At 39.0% G+C, this 22,077-nt stretch overlaps 1 protein-coding gene across 3 annotated transcripts in view; it reads right to left on the bottom strand.

Annotated features, from left to right (window-relative positions):
- vav3a (vav guanine nucleotide exchange factor 3a) overlaps nucleotides 1–22,077 on the bottom strand; it is a 93,354-nt gene that overhangs the window by 35,421 nt on the left and 35,856 nt on the right. For 2 of the 3 annotated variants that reach the window (XM_087171697.1, XM_023398079.2), the window contains exons 3-14: nucleotides 17,344–17,402; nucleotides 17,077–17,142; nucleotides 14,251–14,359; nucleotides 13,496–13,597; nucleotides 11,755–11,823; nucleotides 11,053–11,156; nucleotides 10,243–10,342; nucleotides 9,822–9,917; nucleotides 5,273–5,341; nucleotides 3,824–3,910; nucleotides 3,649–3,734; nucleotides 2,742–2,874 (exon numbers count right to left, since the gene is read on the bottom strand). In XM_087171697.1, the coding sequence (XP_087027823.1) occupies nucleotides 2,742–2,874; nucleotides 3,649–3,734; nucleotides 3,824–3,910; nucleotides 5,273–5,341; nucleotides 9,822–9,917; nucleotides 10,243–10,342; nucleotides 11,053–11,156; nucleotides 11,755–11,823; nucleotides 13,496–13,597; nucleotides 14,251–14,359; nucleotides 17,077–17,142; nucleotides 17,344–17,402 (1,080 nt within the window). Of the gene's footprint in view, nucleotides 1–2,741; nucleotides 2,875–3,648; nucleotides 3,735–3,823; nucleotides 3,911–4,957; nucleotides 5,027–5,272; nucleotides 5,342–9,821; nucleotides 9,918–10,242; nucleotides 10,343–11,052; nucleotides 11,157–11,754; nucleotides 11,824–13,495; nucleotides 13,598–14,250; nucleotides 14,360–17,076; nucleotides 17,143–17,343; nucleotides 17,403–22,077 lie in introns of all 3 variants that reach the window. The other variant, XM_087171696.1, reaches the window with a different exon arrangement.

Raw genomic sequence — 22,077 nt, 5'->3', positions numbered from 1 at the left:
TTCTTACTGCTGCATGGATGTGTCCATCACTTTAGAAACGATTTGTTTTTTTCCTCCAGGTGACTTGCATGTAAATGTGATCACATTACTTCCTTGTATTGCTGCTGCCTTCAGACAGCCATTGTAATCTTTGGCATTTCCATAATAAATATGTCATCAAACAAACTGCATCATATCTATCATGTCAGAGGAGAGTGGTGGTGATTTGACAGCAATGTTAAAAAAAATAACTCTAACAGCCCATATGGGTCTAAGCCTACTAATGTCTGCTATTTACAACATCATTATTACCCAGATCATTGTTTCCTGGCACGCCTTAGGTATCATTCCTCATTATGATTGGCAATATTTTTCACCACTTGGCACTTAGTATTCACTGTGTGTGTGTTTGTGTGCGCCTCTGTGTGTGTATGTATGTGTGTGTGTGTGTGTGTGTGTGTGTGTGTGTGTGTGTGTGTGTGTCATCAGGCCCAACACAAGGTTTAATGATAACACCATCTGGGAGGAGGCAGACTGTTCTAGTCTGCCACTGTTTCAGTACGATGCTGGTAAATGAACAAGACAACGTAAAACATGTGCTAGAACAAGAATGCACCAAATTATTTAAGACTCTTTTCTGTTGATTACTTTGTTGTTTGTGTTGTGAGCCAGAAAAGTTTTGCACCTAGTTCATTATAGCAGCACATGAGAGGATGCAGAGCACAAAGGCAGCAGTGGGACGTAGAGGTTAGTACAGATGTTTATAAAATAAAGCAAGTCAAATCAATTTTTCTCTTTAATTTTATGACACTGCAGTTATGACAGATTGTTATGGCTGCTCATTATGCTGAAGTAGTGCTGTTAATTGGTTTGTCAGGAGTCCAACATGGTTTCTGAGGTTTGCTGACTCAGTCATAAAGAGGCAATAATGAACGCAACAGTGCAAAACTTCCTACCATTATAGCTGATTGGATGATATATGAGATGCTTGTTTTGTTGTTTTGATTTCACAGCATGTTAATGAGTAATTTCTGTTATCACTTTATCATATACTGTATATTATTTATTATTATTTCATCACTTTGACATGCTGTATGTGATAAAGCAGACCCTGCTCGCTACACCATTCTAATCCTATTAGGATGGACTCCACACAGCAAAGAGCCCTGGGTGAAATTAAATGTCATCAAAAGCTGTTTTAGCTGTTAAAGATGCTGCCAATCACAGCCTGAAGTCGGTTATTGCTTTTTGATAGTGGTGTTAACACACCATAAAATTAAAAGTTAACTGTTGAAGACATATTTTCTTTTTCAGTAAGTGAACTGACTCAAACTGTGAAATCCAAGCATCAGTGATGTAAGTAAGAACAATAAAATTAGAGGAGTGAATCTGTTTCCTCTCAGCTGAGATAATGTAGAGGTGTTGACTATAAAAATAAACAATTTTAGAATTAATGCAACAATAATATTTTTTGTTCAGTTGATTAAAATTGAAGGCCAATGTTTTCATTGTTGAAATGGACAAAGACAGAAAAATGTATTTCAATATTTTGTGCAAATGTGAGTGATATACTGTCTGTGTCCGAGACTGGCAGTTTGGTTCCTTTTCAGCTTGGTTTAATTGAAGCTATTGTTTTTGCCTGTATGAGTTAAAACATCATCACTGTGGTCATGCCACAATTGGAATTGGGTTGTTCACAATGTTCACAAAGAAATGTGCTGCTGCCAAAAAACCAAAATGACTGTGCCAATATTTCACCTGGGAGACCTACTCATGTGCAGTCTGGGAGGATCCAGACGGAGATGTTCTACTATATTGACTTTCAATAATCTGACTTTCTAGACTATATATATACCGACTCTGTGTGCAGGAAACACTGCTAACAATCTCTTTAAGAGTAGAGCTTTCCTACAGTGGTCACTTTGACCTGTAAAGACCAGGTGTAACCGACAAGAATTACTGATAATGGCTGCAGAGCTGCCAGTTCCAGGTCCCTTCACTGATGTAGCTTAATATAACAGACAGAGCAACATCTGTGAAGCTTCTGAGTTACCCAGGAAACAGCCATCATTAAAGTTGTTAGTTACACTTGTTCTTTAAAGTCAAAATGTCTGCAGGGAAAAAAGCAAATTGTAGCGCTGAAGCAATTAGTAAATTCATCAAAAGAAAATTAATTTGCAGCTATTTTGGTATATGATTAATTTTCTTTTTTAAGCAAAAATGTGAAGAATTCACTGGTTCCAGATCCACAAATTATGTGGTTTTCTTTAAACATAAAATCTTTTGGTTTTGGACAAAACAAGCAATTTCATTTTGTCATCTTGGGCTTTGGGAAATTATAATATGCATTTTGTAAAAATTTTCAAACCACACAATAATACAATGTGCAATATATGATGGCAAACTAAATATCTTTGTGTTTTGGGCTGTTGGTTGAATAAAATTAGCTATTTGGGTTGTAGGAAATTATAACAGGCATTTTCCTATTTTTAAAGTATTTTATAGACAAAATGACAAATAAATTGATCAAGTAAATAATTGGCAGAATAATTGATAATGAAAATAAATGTAAGTTGCAGTCGTAATCTATTTGGCAGCTTTACAGAGGTTGAACCACTGTTTCTTCCCAAATGTATAACTGTAAGTGTGCACTCAGGCAACAGACCATCAGATTAAACCCAGTCTAAAAACAGCGACAGTTATGTTGCAATAACAGTTCTATCTGTGTGTGTGTGTGCTTGTGTGTGTGTGTGTGTGCAGACCTTTCGATTCTCCTTGTCCGACGTGGGGTTGTTGGTGACCTTGAAGAGGTGCAGGTCAATCACTTCTTTCATCTCGTAGTTGTCTCCCCGCCGCTTACAAACGATCACTGCAGCATCGAACAGGAAGATGTGCCTGCGGTTCCAACCACATAATGTCAAAGTCATTGAAAGCAAACATGATGCACCATGTTACTCTGGAAATCACTGTGTCACTAACATTGTTTTAGATGCATCCTCTAAAACTTAAGGTTGCAATATGCATTTGTTCTGATACAGTAATGGCTATAAAACTGATTATTATATTATCATCATTATATAACATGAGCCAGTTTTTGTCTGGAACTCTGTGTGGTCATAATTTAAAACCCTTGTTACCTGAAACTGGACTTTTAACAAGGTTTAGGACATTTTTAGTCTTATTCTGTGTGTCAGAAAACTCTGCTTCTCCAGTTCCAGTGCCAGCTTCACAGATATTTGCCTCAAGCTAAAGGCAGCTGTTTTAAGATACAGTCGACAGCTCATCAAGGTGGGTGACAAGTGTACGGCCAACAAAATCCTAGACAAGAAGGATGAGACTAACAATGCATTTTTTTCTCTGATGAAAAAGTTGCAGTGCGGCTTCAGAAAGATAAACTTGTACCTGACACACAAAAATGTTTGCAAATGTAGTTTAATTTATCAGTGAGATAACAAAAATTGCTACAAAATGTACAACTGGCTGGTTGTTATTCTGGACATCCTTCACAACAAGGACATCAGCTGACTGATTGTGATGTAATTCACAACACATTTTGGCCTGAAGTGACACACACGCGAGTAGTTTTCCAAGCACAGCACCTGATTCAAGTTAAACTGCCATCAGTCACTCAGTCATTTAGTCGACCAGCGTGTCATCCTGACATCTCACCTGTCCTGTTTAGCTCGTTTGTCTACCGAGGCCACCCGTACCTCCCCGTCACCTTTGGGTCTCCCGTAGTTACTCAGCGACTGATTCTGCAGAAAAGGAGAAAATGAAAGACGGTGATCTCACAGCGATAAAAAACATTTGCGAAGTCATTATCTGGAAGACTGGTGTGGCTTACCAGGTTTTCGATGGATCTTTGATATTGATCTATTTCTCTCAACGTCTCATTGTCTCGCTTCACTTCGTTAACATACTGAGCCAAGTCCTGTAAACACATCCCAAAAACACAGTCTTTCCTTTTAGTGTAATTCCATTTAGATAAACACATATTTACCTTCAGAAGCTTTGAATTGCTATAAATTACTTTGTTTATTACATGCTTAAGTGCAGCAGCAAGTACTTTTCTTTCATTTCTTTTTTTACCTACCACGTGCACTATGATTTCCTCAGCTGTCCACAGAGAGGAACCCCTGTATTACTTAGTAGTACAATTTCTGCTTTTTTCCTTTACATGCAAAGGTTTTAACCATTGCTGATGTGCGCATGCATATTCCAACTGTATATCATATGGGGCTACAGTGAAATAAAAACCCAACTTGACTAAAAACAAGGCTCTCAGCTTTCAACTGAAAAGCCTTTCAGAGTTATATATATATATATATATATATATATATATATATATATATATGCTGCATTCAGTGGAAGATTCATTTATTTATATGTAACTTCTTAATAAAAGTATTCACTTCAGCACATATCGGAGGATATATACAACGATACTGATATATCTGTGATAGGCCAATACTGTCAAATAAAATCGGCCAACCAATATATCAGTTGGACTCTGGTGAAAATGACACAAATGTTAATGATTCTGACTGTCATGGTTTATAATAAACTGCAGATAAATAAAAGATTGTCTCCATGCAAAAGTTATAGAGGTGGCCCTGCGATGGACCTTCTGCTGGGAATGACTCCAGCTCTCAATGATGCTGAAGAGTGTGTGTAGAAATAAAATCAACTGGATAAGGTCCTGATGTACCTTTTTGGCTCAAAAATTATATTTTGTATAAATAAATCAGTTTTTTTTTTGTTTGTTTTTTTATTGGATCTCTGTTTTCCCAAATGTCCCTCAGCTGCTTCACTTTTTGAAGAGAAAGGACAATGAAGCTCTGTTGTTGCAGATACTGGGAAATTTACACATTAGTAAACCATCTGCATTATCCCACTGCTCCAATGCCTTTGGAAATATCTGCTGGGATACACACAAGACGTATATAAAGGTTACATTGTTGGTTGATATAAAATGTACCTTCATGGCGTCCAGAGCCATCCGCAGATTGCTCTTGTCTGTGACATCATGAGTGTGTTTCACCAGCTCCTATTGGACAGAACCAAATCACACACAAAATATAAGCGTTTCCTAAGGTAACACTTCTTTCATACTGAGCTGCACATGTTTTATGTTTTAATGTTTTTAGTATTTTATATAGTTTAAGGAGCTGGGAAATTTACACATTAGTAAACCATCTGCATTATCCCACTGCTCCAATGCCTTTGGAAATATCTGCTGGGATACACACAAGACGTATATAAAGGTTACATTGTTGGTTGATATAAAATGTACCTTCATGGCGTCCAGAGCCATCCGCAGATTGCTCTTGTCTGTGACATCATGAGTGTGTTTCACCAGCTCCTATTGGACAGAACCAAATCACACACAAAATATAAGCGTTTCCTAAGGTAACACTTCTTTCATACTGAGCTGCACATGTTTTATGTTTTAATGTTTTTAGTATTTTATATAGTTTAAGGAGTAGTACTGTATCAAACCAGAGCAGGATCGTGCCCTGACCTTAACCAAGAGTCTAAACAGAACCATAAAACAGTTTAATAATTCTCGAGTCACTACAAGTGGATTTGTACTGCAAAATCAGATATACTAGTGGAAAATAAACACATTGTGAACATTTTACTGATCAACGTATTTGTAATTGGCAAATATGTAAGTGAACATTTCCTCATTACATAAAAAAACCCAACACAATGACATTATATGTCCTTCAAAACATGCTGTTCCAAACTAGTTGCATATAGACAGTGGCAGTATGTATAGATGAATAGAAGGCTATCTGTCAATCACAGACAAACAACATGCATGAGCATTGTTACCCTGCTCCAACATACAGTAAGTCCACATCCCACACACATGAAAACATAAAGCTGTGGCTCAAGATATGAAATGAAAGAAGGTGACTACGAAACGAATCCTGTCCTGAAGTAAATCAGATATTGTGTTTGTTGTGTTGTGTGTGTGTGTGTGTGTGTGTTTGCGCACTCATCTATTGCAGGTGTGTGTGTGCGCATGTGTATCTGAAATTGCTTGCCAATATCTGGCTGCAGCGTAAACAAGACATCTAGACCTCAGCACTGGAGGATAAGGAAGGATGCCATGCATGTCCTTCATACAGGTCCATACAAACAACCCAGACCCATACACGTACACACAAACACAGAGTCCAATATACACACATACACACTGAGGCGCTAAGGGAGATATATATGTCTGCTTGGCACTACTCAAATCCCTGGTGTCAGTCAAGCTCAACCTGGGCATTATTATCACTTGCAAGACGACAGAGTCCTATTTTTCCAGCCTCGCTCCCACCCCCACACATCCACAGAGATACAGAGGAAGGGAGTGGTCACGCTGATAGCTGGGCCATACACGATTGACTCGTTGAGGGAAACGTGTTGCTGTGGGTTCAGGGAGGGAAGAGAAATGATGAGCGGCAGTGAGGAAGAAAGAGGGAGAAAGATTGATGACAAAAAAAGTCGCAAAGAAAGAAACGGCAAGAGAGAGGTTCTCGGGGAGCGAGAGAAAATGACAAGACATTAGTCGTACGGAGTCTGGCTGTCACCATGTGGGAATGTAACCCTGCAGATGCTTTATTCAGTGCAGCTAGCTATTACCCGGCTGTTCTGCAAGGATCTCGGCCCATGTTGACACAACAGAATCTCTTTGTTTCTACACTTTCTTTCTTTTGGTGGGACATTTGTGTTTAATGCAAACATTAGGGGGTAGGATCAGAGGCTTTCAGAGAGCCTAATTTAAGCCTTTTTATGGAAGACTCTGTCACAATCAGCTCATTTGCCTTGCCTCATCTGCCTTAACAAAGCAAGCAAATGCTGTGAAACTGTAAATGAAAGACCACAACACACATGGCTTCTACATCAAGGCATATTGTTCTATTAAACCTGCTGTGGACATGCATCCCTCATTCATTAAAATTCACAGATAAAATATACAGCAAACGCTCTGCCGCAAACCAAAGTTGTGCCTCACAAACAGGTGTAAATCTATGGAAGTAAAGAAAGGCCTTATTCATTTTGATTTTAAAACCAACTGAAAATTTAAAAACTACCCAATAGTACTCTCTATCATTGAACCTGCAGAAATTAAATTTACTTTGAAAACCATCTACGGTATGTGAATGTGAGTGGTTTTAATCCCACTTTTTAAAATTTCCAGAGGATAATTTCAAGTTGTGAAATTTCACATAACATTTTAATGCTTTTCACAAATTCAGCTTGTAATGATTCAGTTTTGTATTTTTTATCTTATGTTTTTAGATACAAAAATGACCCATCTGAATCTGAGCAACTTGAATAGGGTATGTTTTTTTTCTCATCTGAACTTGTGAACTCAACAAATGAATCACATTTAATTAAGTATTTGACACCTGCTTGAAATTACCATTTTAATTTTTTTTTTGGCTTCTTTTCTTCCAAATTAAGACCTCCTGAATCACACCACCCTGCACTCATTGGTGGAAAATAAAATAAAATAGAGGCAGTTGTGTTCCTGTCATTTCCGCACCCACTTATCACACACACACACACACACACACACACACACACACACACACAAATTACTGAACTGTACAAACACCACCTTCAACATGTTACTTCCTGCGAGATGAGTGTTACATAGTAACAGGAGTGTGTCTGTGTGTGTGTGTGTGTGTGTGTGACGACACACACATACAAACGCATCATTTACTTAAGGTAGCTTTAGTTAAATTGAGCATACTTGTTCTATTTCACAACAATTTTAAATTCAAATTGAAATCATGAATACATCACAAATCTAAAATCAGAGAATTTTAAATGTAGCTGATTCTAGATTTATCACATAGACCATTAAAATGTGACACAAAGAGACACATGAGTAACTTCTCCCTCACTTTGTTTCAGCAGCCTCAGTGCAGCTCTACACTCTCAAAAATACTTCACCTCTCCATCTGTCTCTCTCTCTCTCTTTCAGTCCCCACTTCACTTTATCTATTTTCTTTCTCCTCCCCCCTGATTGTGTCGATCAGATGACAATTATGTGTGGGTCATTTCAGACTGACATTCATAAAGAAGCGACAGAAATAAACGAGAGGAGCTTCAGAGCCTGAAGGACAAAGGCAGAGGGAGGACTGAAACATGGACAACAGCGCCTCCGCTGCAGGTCTGGGGCAGTGACAGGAAGTCATCTCACTCATGAAGTCTGTCTGGCAATGATGGAGCCTTTAATGAACCAAAAACTCCCTGATGGGGCTCTGTCACTTACTGACAGTCATCTACAAAGACAGTGAAGACTTTTAAGTTTTGGTTTGTGTCCGGCTTTCATCATTTACAATGACAGTAACTGACATCACAAACAGATGACTTTTTGTGGAAATATATGGTGATAGATCAGCAGAGACAGCATATTACACAGCTGGTTATGCATAGTGGTGGAAGAAGCACTGAGATCCTTTACTTAACTAAAAGAAGTAATACCACAGTACAGTAGTACAGTGCAGTATTATCAGCAAAATATACTTAAAATATCAAAACTAAAAGTACTCATTATGCTGAATCACCCCTTGTTATATGTGATTTATTATTATGTATATGTTGGAATATTGGATAAATATTGCATTAACATGTAAGCGACTTTTCAGTGTTGAAGCTGATCGATGTGTAGCTGATTTGAACTACTTTATATCCTATTGGGTAGTTTAATCTATATCAGCATCATATTTTATTCATTGATTAAACATAGTATCACGTATGTGCTTGAGCAATAATACTCAGATACTTTCCATCGAAGGTTTTGTACTAAGATGCAGTGATGGCGGGTAGAGGTCATTTATATAGAGTAGACAATAGAAAAGACACCGCCATATGTTTATGTTTTCACCAAGAACCTGAAGTGGAGCGATCGACTGCACACACATTGCTATTAAGGCACCATCAGAGGATGAATTTGTGCAAATACGTGATCCACAAATCCAACTTACTAAAATTGTGGCCTGGATCAACCCATGAGTCATTTATTCTAACAAACCACATGGTTGGGAACAGGCTACAAGTTGACAGGGTGCAAGATGAGTGTTTTCTTAATAAGTAATTAATGTTAAATTAATTTAAAATCAACTCCCCTGAGCGCATATGCCCCAAAATATCACATTGTCTTTAGAGAGTCATTACTCCTCAGTGGTTTGAGCTACAGACTTACTGTTTTCTGTTTTCCTCTTAAATAAGAGAATCCATGCTTTCTGACAAGCCCTTGTTATTTACTTCCATTAATGAACTTATGTGTAGAGTGTGTCAAAAATAGTGTATGGTGGATGTAAGTAGCATGTGAAATAAACCAAATACTTTTCAATCAAGAGAACGTGCATAATGCACAAGAAGAATACCCCATTCTGGTGCAAAACATGTCAGGATCCAACTACATTAACACCCTCCGCCACACTCTCCCACTTCGTTTGTTTTCTGTAATTATTTCGGTTTCATACATCTGAATTTTTTGGTGCATGTGCAGCTTCCCAGCTTTGTGCGTATGCAATGTTTCAGTATAAAGTCAACGCAAGGCTTTGTACATGAGGCTCCAGGAGTGCTGTTTGATTGACTGACTTCCTATGCATCTTGTATCAAACTGTCCTTACCCCACATGCAAAGTAGCCTTTTTTTTATAGCACAAACAGTCGAAAGCGTGATTTTTCATTTTGTAAATTTAAAATCTAGTATTAATATTACTGTAGCGCTGTTCAAACTTGAAAAAACATGATGTTTTGCTCTTTATTCACATAAATACAGCAAAAAGATGTAAGAGAGATGAAAATATTAGAGCACTTTACCTGCAGGAGAAGGTGGTACTTCAAGACTCGCTGCATAGGAACCACCAGCAGATCTCTTAGTGTGAACTTGCCATAGTTGGCTCTCTTTGAACATTCCTGTACAGATATAGCAAATACAGCAAATCAATAGATTATCTTTTAAATTATATAGGTATATATACTCATGAAGAAATTCAGTCAGTGACAGCATTTGTCCAGTTTCTCCTTAAAGACTCAGAGCTGTTTTTTCAGGGCTGACAGGACTATGAAGGAGCAAACTACTAAAGCTTCATTGGAAACTTTACATCATCTGCATTGCCACAGGTCACCACCTGAGGGCGTTCTCTGACCACTCTGAGATGTTGAGAAATGAGCACTTGTCATTGTTGCAGTGAATTATAATTTATTGATAATTTCTAACAAACAAAAATGAAGCTTGTACCTCTAGCTTCATGCGTACGTCCTCTCTGTCTTTGCTGATGTTATCCAGAGTGGCGATGGCTGTCTCCACATGGCTGCAGTATTTCCCATAGATCAATAACCTGGAACAGACACATTGAACATAGCAAACAGCAAATTGTGAACAATTTAGCTGAACATTGCATTATATTGTATTATTCTTAACATGAACATGACATCACAAAATCCCCGCCAGCCTTGTACAATTTTCAAAACTCAAATTAGAGCAACAACAGGCAGTAAAATAAACCAAAATCAGGATTTAAACTGAATACAAAGACAAATTACATAAAGTAAAAACTCAAATAGTCAGGCTAAGCTCTCCAATAAAAGAATGTTTTAAGAAGGGATTTAACAGATGTCATTGACTCGGCCAGCCTGATTTCCTGCAAACACTGCAAACACTCTGTCCCCTTTAGTTTTCAGCCGGGTCTCCGGATAAAAGACCTCTGCCTGAGGATCTCAGACTACGCACTGGCTCATATGGCACTAAAAGGTTTGGCGCTGGAACTGGGAGAAAGGCAGTGAAGAGTCTTAAGAGTGATCAATACGATCTTAAAATCCTTTCTAAGACATACTGAGAGAAAGTGTAAAGAAGCTGAAACAGGAGTGAAGTGGTCACGCCTCTCGTCCTGGGTAAAAGCCTAGCAGCTGAGTTCTACACAGTCTGAAGCCGATCAATAGAGTTTGAGCAAAGACAAGTAAGTGTATGTAGGCCTGTTTCAGGGGGTCACGGTTATAGCGGAAGAGAATAAACAGAAAAGAAGGAGAGGTTATGAAGTGAATACTGCACCTCTCTTTGAAAGTGATGAAGATCTGGTAAAGGTTCTGGGCACTTCTGTGATGGACTGAGTCTTGGATTTCCAGTAGTAAACATTTGTGAACTTTAACCAGCTCCTGAAACACATCAGCAAACAAGCATTACTATTTCATTCAGGTGCTCATACTAACAGAGGAAATTAATTAAAAAACAAAAATGATTTCAGGAGGTGAATCCTTATCACATTAGCTTCATCTTAAGTTTAGAAATTACTTCTAAATTCTACTCATAAAGAGACTATGTCCTTTAGGAAGTGATCTTTTAATGTCAAAGATAAACTTGTGTTAATGTTCATATGCACACCTGACTATTGTTTCAGACAGACTAGAAAGAATATGAACCTCTCCTTTAATCCACTAATTGTTTGGTCTATAAAATAATAAATGTCTTGTTTTGTATGAAAAGATGTTCAAAACGAGCTCTACTTTCATCTGAAACTAAGCATTAATTAAATATTATTAGTTAATGGTGAACCTGGACAGCATACAGTATAACGACAACGTTTTTTTTCCTCAATCAGTGAAATGAATGCACATTTAAAGATGTATGAACAGCTGTGTTTCAGTTTGTGTATTAAAAATAGATTTTTTTTTTTCACAGTCAGTAAACAAACAGTGACCCCCAGTTGACCGGCAAGTTGGATTATTACTACTCCAGCATGAGATAGTGACTTACCGGGATATTCACAAACACCTCCTCCATTTCAACCGTGGAGAAAAACGTGGTGAGGGGCGTCATAAAGTGCTGCAGAGGAAAGAAAGAGAGAATGCAAAAGAATGAGGCTCGTCCCTCTGGAGTGAGAGTGGGAAAGTCATTTTGCGAGAGGCCGTTATATTATAGGGGGCCTAGTTGCAAAGAGCTGCAGTCAGCAAAAACAAGGAGGACTGTCTGGGTCACGACAATAATCTCATTTTCAGAGTTTGCAATTTAATGATTTCCTCTCAGAAACCTGCTGCCGCATAGTCACCTCTACATCTCAGAGGATCGGGCAAGCACAAACTAAATTCCACCATCCACTTCATATCGAAAGTCATCTACTGAGACACTCCGCTGGGAAATCAGGCAAGGTCTTTTTCCAGACGTGAGCATACACAAGAGGGCGAAGACAAGTAGCTGTGGCTGGGGGGGGGCAAGAGCCGGCGAGCCTCCCACAGTCCTGTAAAAGTGCAGGATAAGGTGGAAAACATCCACGACAAAGGGGCTTTCCTCAGAGTTTTGGTCTTTTGGTGCAGTTTGTTCTAAGCAGTGCAGAGATCACTCATCACCTAACACTAATTCCAAAAATAAAAATTCATCCTTCCCCTCATTTCTCTGTGAGAGCCCAGATTTGTAACACTACTCATTATTTTTCCCATTACACCCAAAAGCTGGTGATTACAGTTTCTCATACTGCAGGTGATCAGGAGGCCACTGTTGTCATCATTTTACTGCATGAAATCAAACTTTTCTTTCCTTTTTGATCAACTGCAGTTGACTGTTGGCTCTCGTCAGCTCGGAGAATTAAGAACAATTTAGTCTCTGTCAGATATGGAGGGGAAATAACATTTTGACTAAGTAATTTGTATTTTTCCTAACACTGAAATTAGCTGCATAGTTATTATTGCGATGAGTAACATTACTGATTATCATTTCAACCAGCTCTGTTTGTTGGCACACAATTAATTCTGTCATTAGCTGAAAAAACACATCATGTTCCTAACTTCATTCAGAGTAGTTTTTGTAATGATATTAGTACTGTAGTCATTTAAAAAAAAATTCCTGCTTTTAAACACACCACACTCAAACTGCAGATATATGTGCTGAGGACCCACTTGATCAAACAAATTCAGCAGGGGTGGGGACTAATTTATGGGGCTTTAAAATTAATCTGAAGGGTTGTGAGATAATTAGTGTTGACAGGAAAAAATGAATATGAAAAAAATATGAAAAATATACTATTCTTCTGCCACACAAATAACTGTTTTTCTGACTTTTGAAATGAAAGGATCTGACAGAAACAGACCAGAACGCGCCCATGCTGTCTGTTAATAATAATAATAATAATAATAATAACAATAATCTTCATCTTCATCATCATCATCATTTGTTGTTGTGTAATTTTCTTGCACAGTAACATTTCACTGAATGAACTGTAATGAATTTAAAGAACGAACAACATGGCAGATGTAGTCAGGTGATGAATGTGTCTTATAGCTCAGCACCACTTTTAGTATTTACGAGTTTGATAAATACAGGTGCTGTTATTACAGCATACAGCACTTTCACATGTTCCCATGTGACATCAGTTGATAACAGCACAAAAAATCATCTACTGAAATAAATGAGAATAAGATTAGATTCATTAACTCCAATACTTATTCAGCCTCAGTCTGTTGGTTCATCCACACAAGGAAATGTCCCACAGGTCAGTCAGTACCTTTTCTATAGACTCCAGGGTCTCAGTGTATTTCTCCTCTGTCTGCTTGATCTCTGTTAAACAGCAGCTCCTGATGTCGATCTCCGCCTGCTTGTGAAACGCCTACACACACACACACACACACACAGACACACACACACAACACACACACACACACACACTCCTGTTACTATGTGTCAGCGCTGTGGGCTGACAAACTGTAGAGTCGTTAACCAGATGTTGTCAGTACAACCCTTTGAAAAAAGTCTGAGATTCACACACTCTGGTTGGATTGTCTACCAGCTGTGAGGTACCATCACTTTTTATGAAACAAAGCAGATATAATGTGCGTAAAAACATAATTACCTTCTGGAATTACTAAGTTAAAAAATTCAGAGCATCTGCAGGTTTCAATATGAGCAAGATTTTTGTGAACTGTATTTATTTAATGTGCAATTAAGGGAGAAGAAATATTGAAGAACAGTTTATTAAAAACATACAGTATATATATATATATATATATAGATTTAATCAGCAGTTCAAAGTCACAGATACTTTGAATATCAAGGTTGATACTGAATTTTTTCATGACTTTGATGCACAGATACACTCACAGTAAAATGCCAGTTTGACATTTTAGAAAAATGCTTGATACATTTGATTTAAGCTTGATTTGCAAAAAAGCAAATATGCAAATTTCCCAAAATGTTGAACTTTCTTTAACTCAGGTATCAAACTGTTGACACCTGTATCAAGGAGCAGAGAAGAGGACTAACCGGAGGGGGGATGGCTTCAGTCTTCATCAGGTCCTCATAGATCTCCCCACCATCTCCATCATCATACACGCAGTCGTACAGATCCTCCTCATCCTCCACCTCGTTCTCACTGCAGCACACATGACAGAACACGTTAGTGACATTACATGGCCCCCCACAACTGTTTGATCACGAGTTTTACAGTGAGTCTCTTCAGGACAACCACACGAAAGCTTCACACAAAAACACACAAACCTCTGGTTTGACTGACATAGATTTTAATACTATGCTACAAATCTTGTTAGTCAGGGACAACATTTAATCCATAGCTGTGAAAGTGGCTCAGGAACACACACACAAGCAAAGACTTTTATGTGTAACGCCACAGGCCTTGTTCTGACTGCTCACATCTGAGCCAATTACTGTACCTTAGCAACTCTGCTAACATGACATGTCAGTGTGTGTGTGTGTGTGTGTGTGTGTGTGTGCGTACCATAGAACCAACTCTACCCCAAAGGAACACAGAATATCTGAAGGACCAAGTTTTGTGCGGTGTTTGGGTTTATTAGGGTGAGGAATAGAGGGTGAGGTGAGGGTGGGGGTTGACCACTGACTGTGCAGGCAGGACAAAACTCCTGCATACGGACCCCGACACACACAAGTCTGAAAGGATGCCTCTGAACCATGTCCAGTATAAATAACAAAAGGCTGACGATATGAGGTTGGTAAGAAAAATACTGTTGACTGTAAAAGGATCCAAATGTTCCTGGTAAAATATTTGCTCCACTGAGAGACAATCAGAAGAAAACTTCAACTCATTGTTTAGTATCTTTAAATGATATATTCATGCAGTATAGGAAACTGCACTTTTTACATATGGAGAATGAGAGATGTACGATTTGCGGCGACTTACCAACCCCAGCCATCAAATATGAAACCACACAGCTGTTATTGTGTGGGTTGGAGTAGTTACAGCCTAGCAGCCGGTTTTGTTTGTTTACATTTCCAAAAGAGTGTGGTTTTTATCTATATTATTCTTTTTTCCTTCGTTTCCCACCTCATGATCTCACAACGCGGGACAGGAAGGAGGTGTGACCTGAGGCCAGCATATGAAACATCACAGATGCACATAAACGGTGTCAGAGGTGAGTCATTTTGAGAGTGAAAGCAGATCCTAAGCCTGTTTTCTGTTTTAACACTGGGGTTATCATTATATATGTATTTATGTGCCTTTAAGCTTCATTCTGCTGCTCCTCTGTTGCAACAGATTCACTGATTCACTTTAGTTCTGTGAATAAAACATGAGTCCTGTGAGGTCTCATTTGACTGATAGATCGTTTGATTTGATTGTTTGTTTATAGTGAATAACAGAGACAAATTTTACATGGTTACATGGTTTTCCAACTTTCTCTTATGCTCATTGGTCTGTTAATATGCAGTAGGAAATGACATTAAATAAAAATTTCCACATTTAACAAAATTTCACAGGCTTCTATGGAGCATCAAGCTGCCACAATGCATGTACCCACTGATTTGATTTTCTCAGGACATCAAGAAGCAGTTTTAAGCTCATGACAGACTGAAGAGAGGCATGTCAGGTCATCTAAAGAATTTACTCTTCATCTGACTCATCACATTTTCTCTGTTAAACACATAATGAGCCTGAAAACGTTAATTTAATGTCATGATTTTTAGTGTTAGATAGAGTTGAGACAGTCGGCTCAGAATGGACATGGATAAATTACACTGATAAATGGGAGGGAAGCTCTTCTCCTGGGTGGATAGGTGTGTTTCTGTACATGTTCTGTCCATTTAGCCATCACTGAGCAGATGGGAGCTGAGAGCTGAAGACAGCTCTGTTCAGTGTGATCCAAGCTGCCACTTCCATCGGCAGCTGGCTGCTGTCAGGCTGCTGGTTTCCACTGTCACTGCTGACTCCTGAGCCGCTTCCCACTCTAGGAGCTGGCAGCACTAAACATAGACCAGAGCACCATGTCAAAGCAAGGCCTCCAAAACCTATTTGAACTGGAAGATTATCTCTCTCTGCTGACTTACATCACAACACACCCTACAGTAACACTGTTCTTAAATCCAAGAAGTGACTTTTGACTCAGTGTAGGCTGCAATATACAAATATAAGCCTTATTAATCACAAGGCAGCAATGCTGGCTGACAGGAGGAAGAAGTTAACCTGAATGTCTGTCATGTTTTGGTGAGCAAATGCTATGAATAGATATTAGATTATTGGCAGATTCAGATTCAGTTTTTCATAGATGAAAAGCATGGCATCGCGTGTCAAGAGTCCTTTTTGCAGTGTGGGAGGATTATGTAATGTTATGATTTAGCTCCTCGTCACTTTTAAATTAAATGGATTATTTGTCGTTTTGATAAAATAAAAATATCACTCATAAACTGGTTGGTTGTCATTATATGTTAAGGTAAAGGCAATAAGGTTAAGCATCCGACAAAGGTTAAATCAGGTTAATCTGATGCCCTAAAACAGGTTACTCAAGTTCAAACAGGGTTTAAATCAGCCACACTTTCATCAGTGTACAGGGAATAGGGTGTGAAAACATGATCAAGCCACAAGCCCACACAACTTGTAGGTGACTAAGAAAAGAGGGGGACGAGTGCATGCTGGGAGCCTTGGAGGGGGTGGCTGTCTTTCAGTCAAGATCCAAGGAACAAATGTTGCCTGTGCCCACAACAGCCTGTAGATTTTTAAGTGGCAGGGTAACGAAATTAACAAATAACTTTTTAAAAATTAAGTTCTTTATGAAAACCCTGTAAGAGGGGAGTAGAGTAGACTAGAGGAGAGGAGAGGAGAGGAGAGGAGAGGAGACATACTCTATGAGATCCTCCAGGTGGTTGTAGATATCATCATCTTCAACACTTTCCTCTGTTGGAAAAGGCCTTTAAAGGGAAAACAGAAAGCATTTCATGTTAGACCTTGTGTTATAACCTATAACCTGCCATAAGATACATGTTGTATTGTGTTATATAATACTGCAACATAATGTGTCGCATTTTATTGTTTATACAAAGATAATAATACAACATTTTTTCATCTGTCTTAAAAGATTACATTGTATTGTGTTACTTCATGAAACACACCTGATTCCAGTCTGTTGTGCAATCACTGTGTGGGAAAGTTTAGAGAGTGTGTCCATAACCTGCAATGGAAAGAAGGATATTATTATTTATCAATATATTTGACAGTATCACAACATACATACACAGCCTGAAAAGCTGAGGAGACTTGTGACTGATATCAGTTTGTCGGTAGAGTATGCTGCATTTCCAAGTGGAGTCACATGAGGGCAGCATTCTCAAACACTCCAACACTTATTGACACACACTGTAACTGTATGTGTGTAATAACAGTCACACAATGTTACATTCCAGAGATAACCAAGATGCAAAAGCCAAAATATATCATAAAATATAAGAAATAATATATAATAATATCAGTATCCATTTGCTATGATTTAACATCCATAAACAAGTAAAAGGAAACAATGAGCGGGGTGTTGAATGAGAGGGGAACTGTGTTGTTGCTGTATAAGAACTCCCTCATCTGACACAGTCAACAGTTAGCAGTACAGTAACAGCAGGCCAGAGACACATGACCTGATCCGTCATCAATGGTGCTGTGGAGTAAACCGCGTGCCCTCGTGGGGTGACATGATTGCTATTAGTATGACAAGTAATTTCACGCTGCTGTGCTCAGTCCTGCCAGTGCCCTTGACTCTGCAAGAGTGCGTGTGACCTGCTTGACTAATCACAGCTGAACTCACCTGCTCAAGACGGCTTTATCACCTGAGTCAAAGCTCAGCAGGGAGCTCTGATCATTCACGTTTTGAAACCTGGCAAACAGCACATGAACCTCTTTTTGTGGGTCATGTACTGTAATCACTGACATCACACACGGACATGCGGGGGACAACATGCCTGCACTCTCACATTCACACAAACACTGATTTAACATAGATAACGTCTGCCCCGGAGTGTGAGCTCTCACAGATCAATACTGGTCACACAACTGGCATTTACCTTCCCCCACCAGTAAATAGAATAAACAGTAGACAACAAAGGACATGCAAAGCAGAGACATGGTTGTTTCTGCTGACATCCTTTCAACTCTAAACTCTACAGTACACCTCTGGGACTAATAACGTGATGCACAGTGTCACTGATGTAAAATTCATGTTTGCCCAGTGCACAATGCTGAAGACTGATGGACTTAAACTGTTTTTAGCATCAGTATTAAAGGGGTCTCTGCTGATAAGCAGACAAGTATTGATCAATGGCACGATGTGTAATCAATCAACCCACATATCATCCATCAACAAAAAAAAAGAAGGACAATGAATTTTCACGTATGTCAAAGTCTGACTTTGGCAAGGCTTTTTTAAATGGCAGAGATCAGACACATCAGAGGCGGCGTCGCATTACTGACGCCAGGAAACACAAATCAAAGCATCAAACTAAATCGTCACAGGGAAATATTAGTGGTGAGCAGCTCAACAGTGCTGGAGCTTCAGACCTACACATTTCAATCAGTATAGGAAATAAAAAATAATGATAAAATTTGTTATCGTGCTTCGACAACTCTACCCTATATCCTCAAGTGCCCAGATATCAAATACTTAATGAGAGCTAATAAATAATTCCATTTAGCTTAATTATCAACTGTGAATAAAACACAAATTGAATGTTTGTTTGTTTTTTGTTTCATTTTTGAAGAAAAATATATATCAAGCTCTATGTTGCTTCTTAAGCTTATTGCTTTGAGTTTTGGAGGCGACTTATATGAGCAACATTTTGATTCACTGGGATCTTCTCTTATCTGGATTATTGTGGCTGGACACTGAGAGGCTGAATTCTACACTCATCTTTCAATTCTCAAACAAAACCTTTAGTTTCTTCAGAAGGAGTGTCCCTTAAAGGAGTTGCACGAGTTGCTGCACATAATGGAAACTTTTTTTTTTCCATGATACATTAGAAACAAGAAGTAAAACTAACACCTATAGATTTTATTCAGAGCTGTCAAACACTTAGCCGAGCACAAGTTCAGGTCCTGAAGCAGGCGCCTGGAGGTTCAGCCACCTGTGCTGTCAGTGTGCCCTTCAGCAAGCAGCGAGGAAGAGGGAAACACAGATTCAGACTTCTGGCAGTTTTTTTAGCATAACTGTGGGGACTATTTGTGATCTTTTTGCACCACATTCATTCAGTGATTAGACAACTAAAAAATGCTTTTACAACATGTCAACCTTACATTAACTGTTACCTCAACATATACAGTGTGTGCTGTATATGTTGTCGTTGTCAGTGCTGCAGTCCAAACACAGACACAGATGGATGCACTGAAAGTGACTCATCTTTTTACTGGGTGTATTCTCAGATATTTCACACAGAACCATCCTCCCTCCAATTATTAATCCTGACACAGTTGTTAGACAGAGTTGATGGTGCACTCTCTCCACTAATGAATGAAGGGCATGACATCCGGAGGCCAGTTGGCAGGTACAACATGTCCAAAAGCTGAGGATTCGCTGCGTGCTGAACAGAGATTTGGAGGTTTTCCAGTCGTAGCTGGCAGGCGTTTTTGGGGACGAGTCGTGTTGTTTTGCGCTTTTTGGCTTCAGTGAATACATTAGTCACACACATCCGCAACAAAACTGACCATCTGCACACAGCCAAGAAGACTCACATGTATTACATCCCTCACCGGCCGCACCCCTAATAATAGAAATGTCAAGAAAATGTGCACAAAGGAAATGAGAGGTTGAAATTCCAAGAGGCAGTACACTTAATTTTAGCTGGAAAACTTCAGCAAAACAAAAATATCGATGATTACTACTGTTCTTAGAGCTGTGTTATGCAAGGCTTTAAAAATACATCATGATTCAGCTGTCACAAGGACTCCAGAGCAAGACTGGTACAGTATCTGTTCTTCAAAGCTGCAGTGAGCAACTGTGTCATCAGCCAAAATCACAGACTGAGGCTGAAATAGCAAAAAGAGCCCAGTCGCAACATCTAAGAATCCACAGATCTGGTGTCCAGTGGTGTCCAGTGACAGAAAGCTGAGGTCAAAGGCTCAGCAGCCGTGTCGAAGATAAGTGGTGGTGCTGGGGGACTGAACCTGGTCTGTGATGGAGGCTAATAAACCTGTCTGACCACGGCTGCAGCGCTGGATCTAATGATTCACACCAGAGCAATTAAAGCAGGATGAGGGATGTGTCTGCCCAGATGAAAGGGAGACAAGTACACAGTGTGTGTGTGTGCTGTGATTGTGTGTGTTCTGGTTAATGTCAGGAGCAATGTGTCTGCTTTCAGGTACCTATTTGTATACTGACAGAAGGTCAAGGGAAAAAAAATCAGCTATTTAGATTTTCATCATCATAATTCCATACTTGGAAACACCTTTGACGTAGTAATTATATTGCAGGATGCTGAAACTCTCTCACAGATAACAGACATAAAATCAGGTGCTCACCATTATTGGACCGTGAACAACAGGTAAAGATGTAGAGATGACACAATTTGAGCTTCAAGAAGAGAATGGTTCTGCTATCAACATGCAAACCCACTGATTACCTCCTCTGTATTTATCCTTCACCATTTCTTATGGCAGAGGCCGGAAAATGGCTGGTGCATTTTAGATTTGTAACGTGGCAACGGTCTCACTGGTTTCACACACAACCCAGCGTGCTGTCCCAGTTTTCTGCACTCTGCTTTTACTCCTCCTTTCTCTGGCTCATTTTCTTTTCTCTCTTTTTTCTCCAAATCACTGATCACTGATTATCAGCTAAAAATAGAGATCAGTTAGGTAATCCAGCGGAACACATACATTTTTTGTGTTTAAAGACTCTGCCTTTCAAGCCAAGAGAAGGAGCACTTCATTCCCGTTTACAAAATTGTAATTGAGGTCATCTACCCACTGACTGATTCCGAAATCAGTGCTGACATTGGTGCATAACTGCTGCTGCTCACTGGAAAACAAACTTAACTGCAGCCTAAAAATGACTATAATCTTGTTAGAGGGGGGGTTGTGAATCTGAAATGAAATGCATTAAATGCTGTCATTTATAGCTACAACGCTGCTAATTGCTGCTTTTCTCAACAAAAAATAAAATAATGGTCTTCTATAGAGATGTAGGTTTATGGAAAAATAAAAAAAATCGGGCAGGTCACATATCTGATCATTACATCACTCCCCAGACACTTTGAAAACACACTACTCCAGATTTCATTTGAAGAGATGACATGAGACGGACCAGGGATCAGCTGTTTGGCGAACACTGCCTTCGAGGTTTTCTCACCACCACATGTGAGATAAACCAGGAGGAAAACCCTCGAGGGGTTGATCCGACCACACCAAACACGCAGCTGTGAAAGGACCTTCAGACAGTGCTACCATCATCTGCAGCCTTCACTGTTACTTCAGAGGATTCTCCTGCTCGACTGCTTTAGAACCGTTATTTCAAAAATTGCAGTACTTACAGTGTTGGAGAGTCTTTACACCTTGCATGTTGTACTTGGAACAATTTATGTTTACTGCTTTAGTTTGTTTTCTGCACATAGACCAGAGACTGTCTCTAAGAGGATGAGTTTGAGGGTGTAAAATTCAAAACGTTCCATTCTGTTTAACTTTGTTCCAAGAAACTAAAAGTTGTAATTTGGTTTTTGCTGTGGTTTGATGGGAGCCTGAAAACACCTACAGAAAATTATAAAGCCTTGTTGTAAGGCTTGTGCAAAACAAATCATTTTGAAATTATTTTGCCAGATATTACGATATTAGTCATGATTTCAGCTGTATTGGTTATTTTCGCATTTTATTTTCAC

The sequence above is a fragment of the Seriola lalandi genome, unplaced genomic scaffold (genome assembly GCF_002814215.2).
Source record: "Seriola lalandi dorsalis isolate HSWRI2012SDOR001 ecotype SW California unplaced genomic scaffold, Sedor1 jcf7180002054972, whole genome shotgun sequence".
In the NCBI taxonomy this organism is placed as follows: Eukaryota; Metazoa; Chordata; class Actinopteri; order Carangiformes; family Carangidae; genus Seriola; species Seriola lalandi.
Note: the sequence above shows the minus strand (reverse complement) of the source record. Positions and strands in the feature narration are given on the sequence as shown.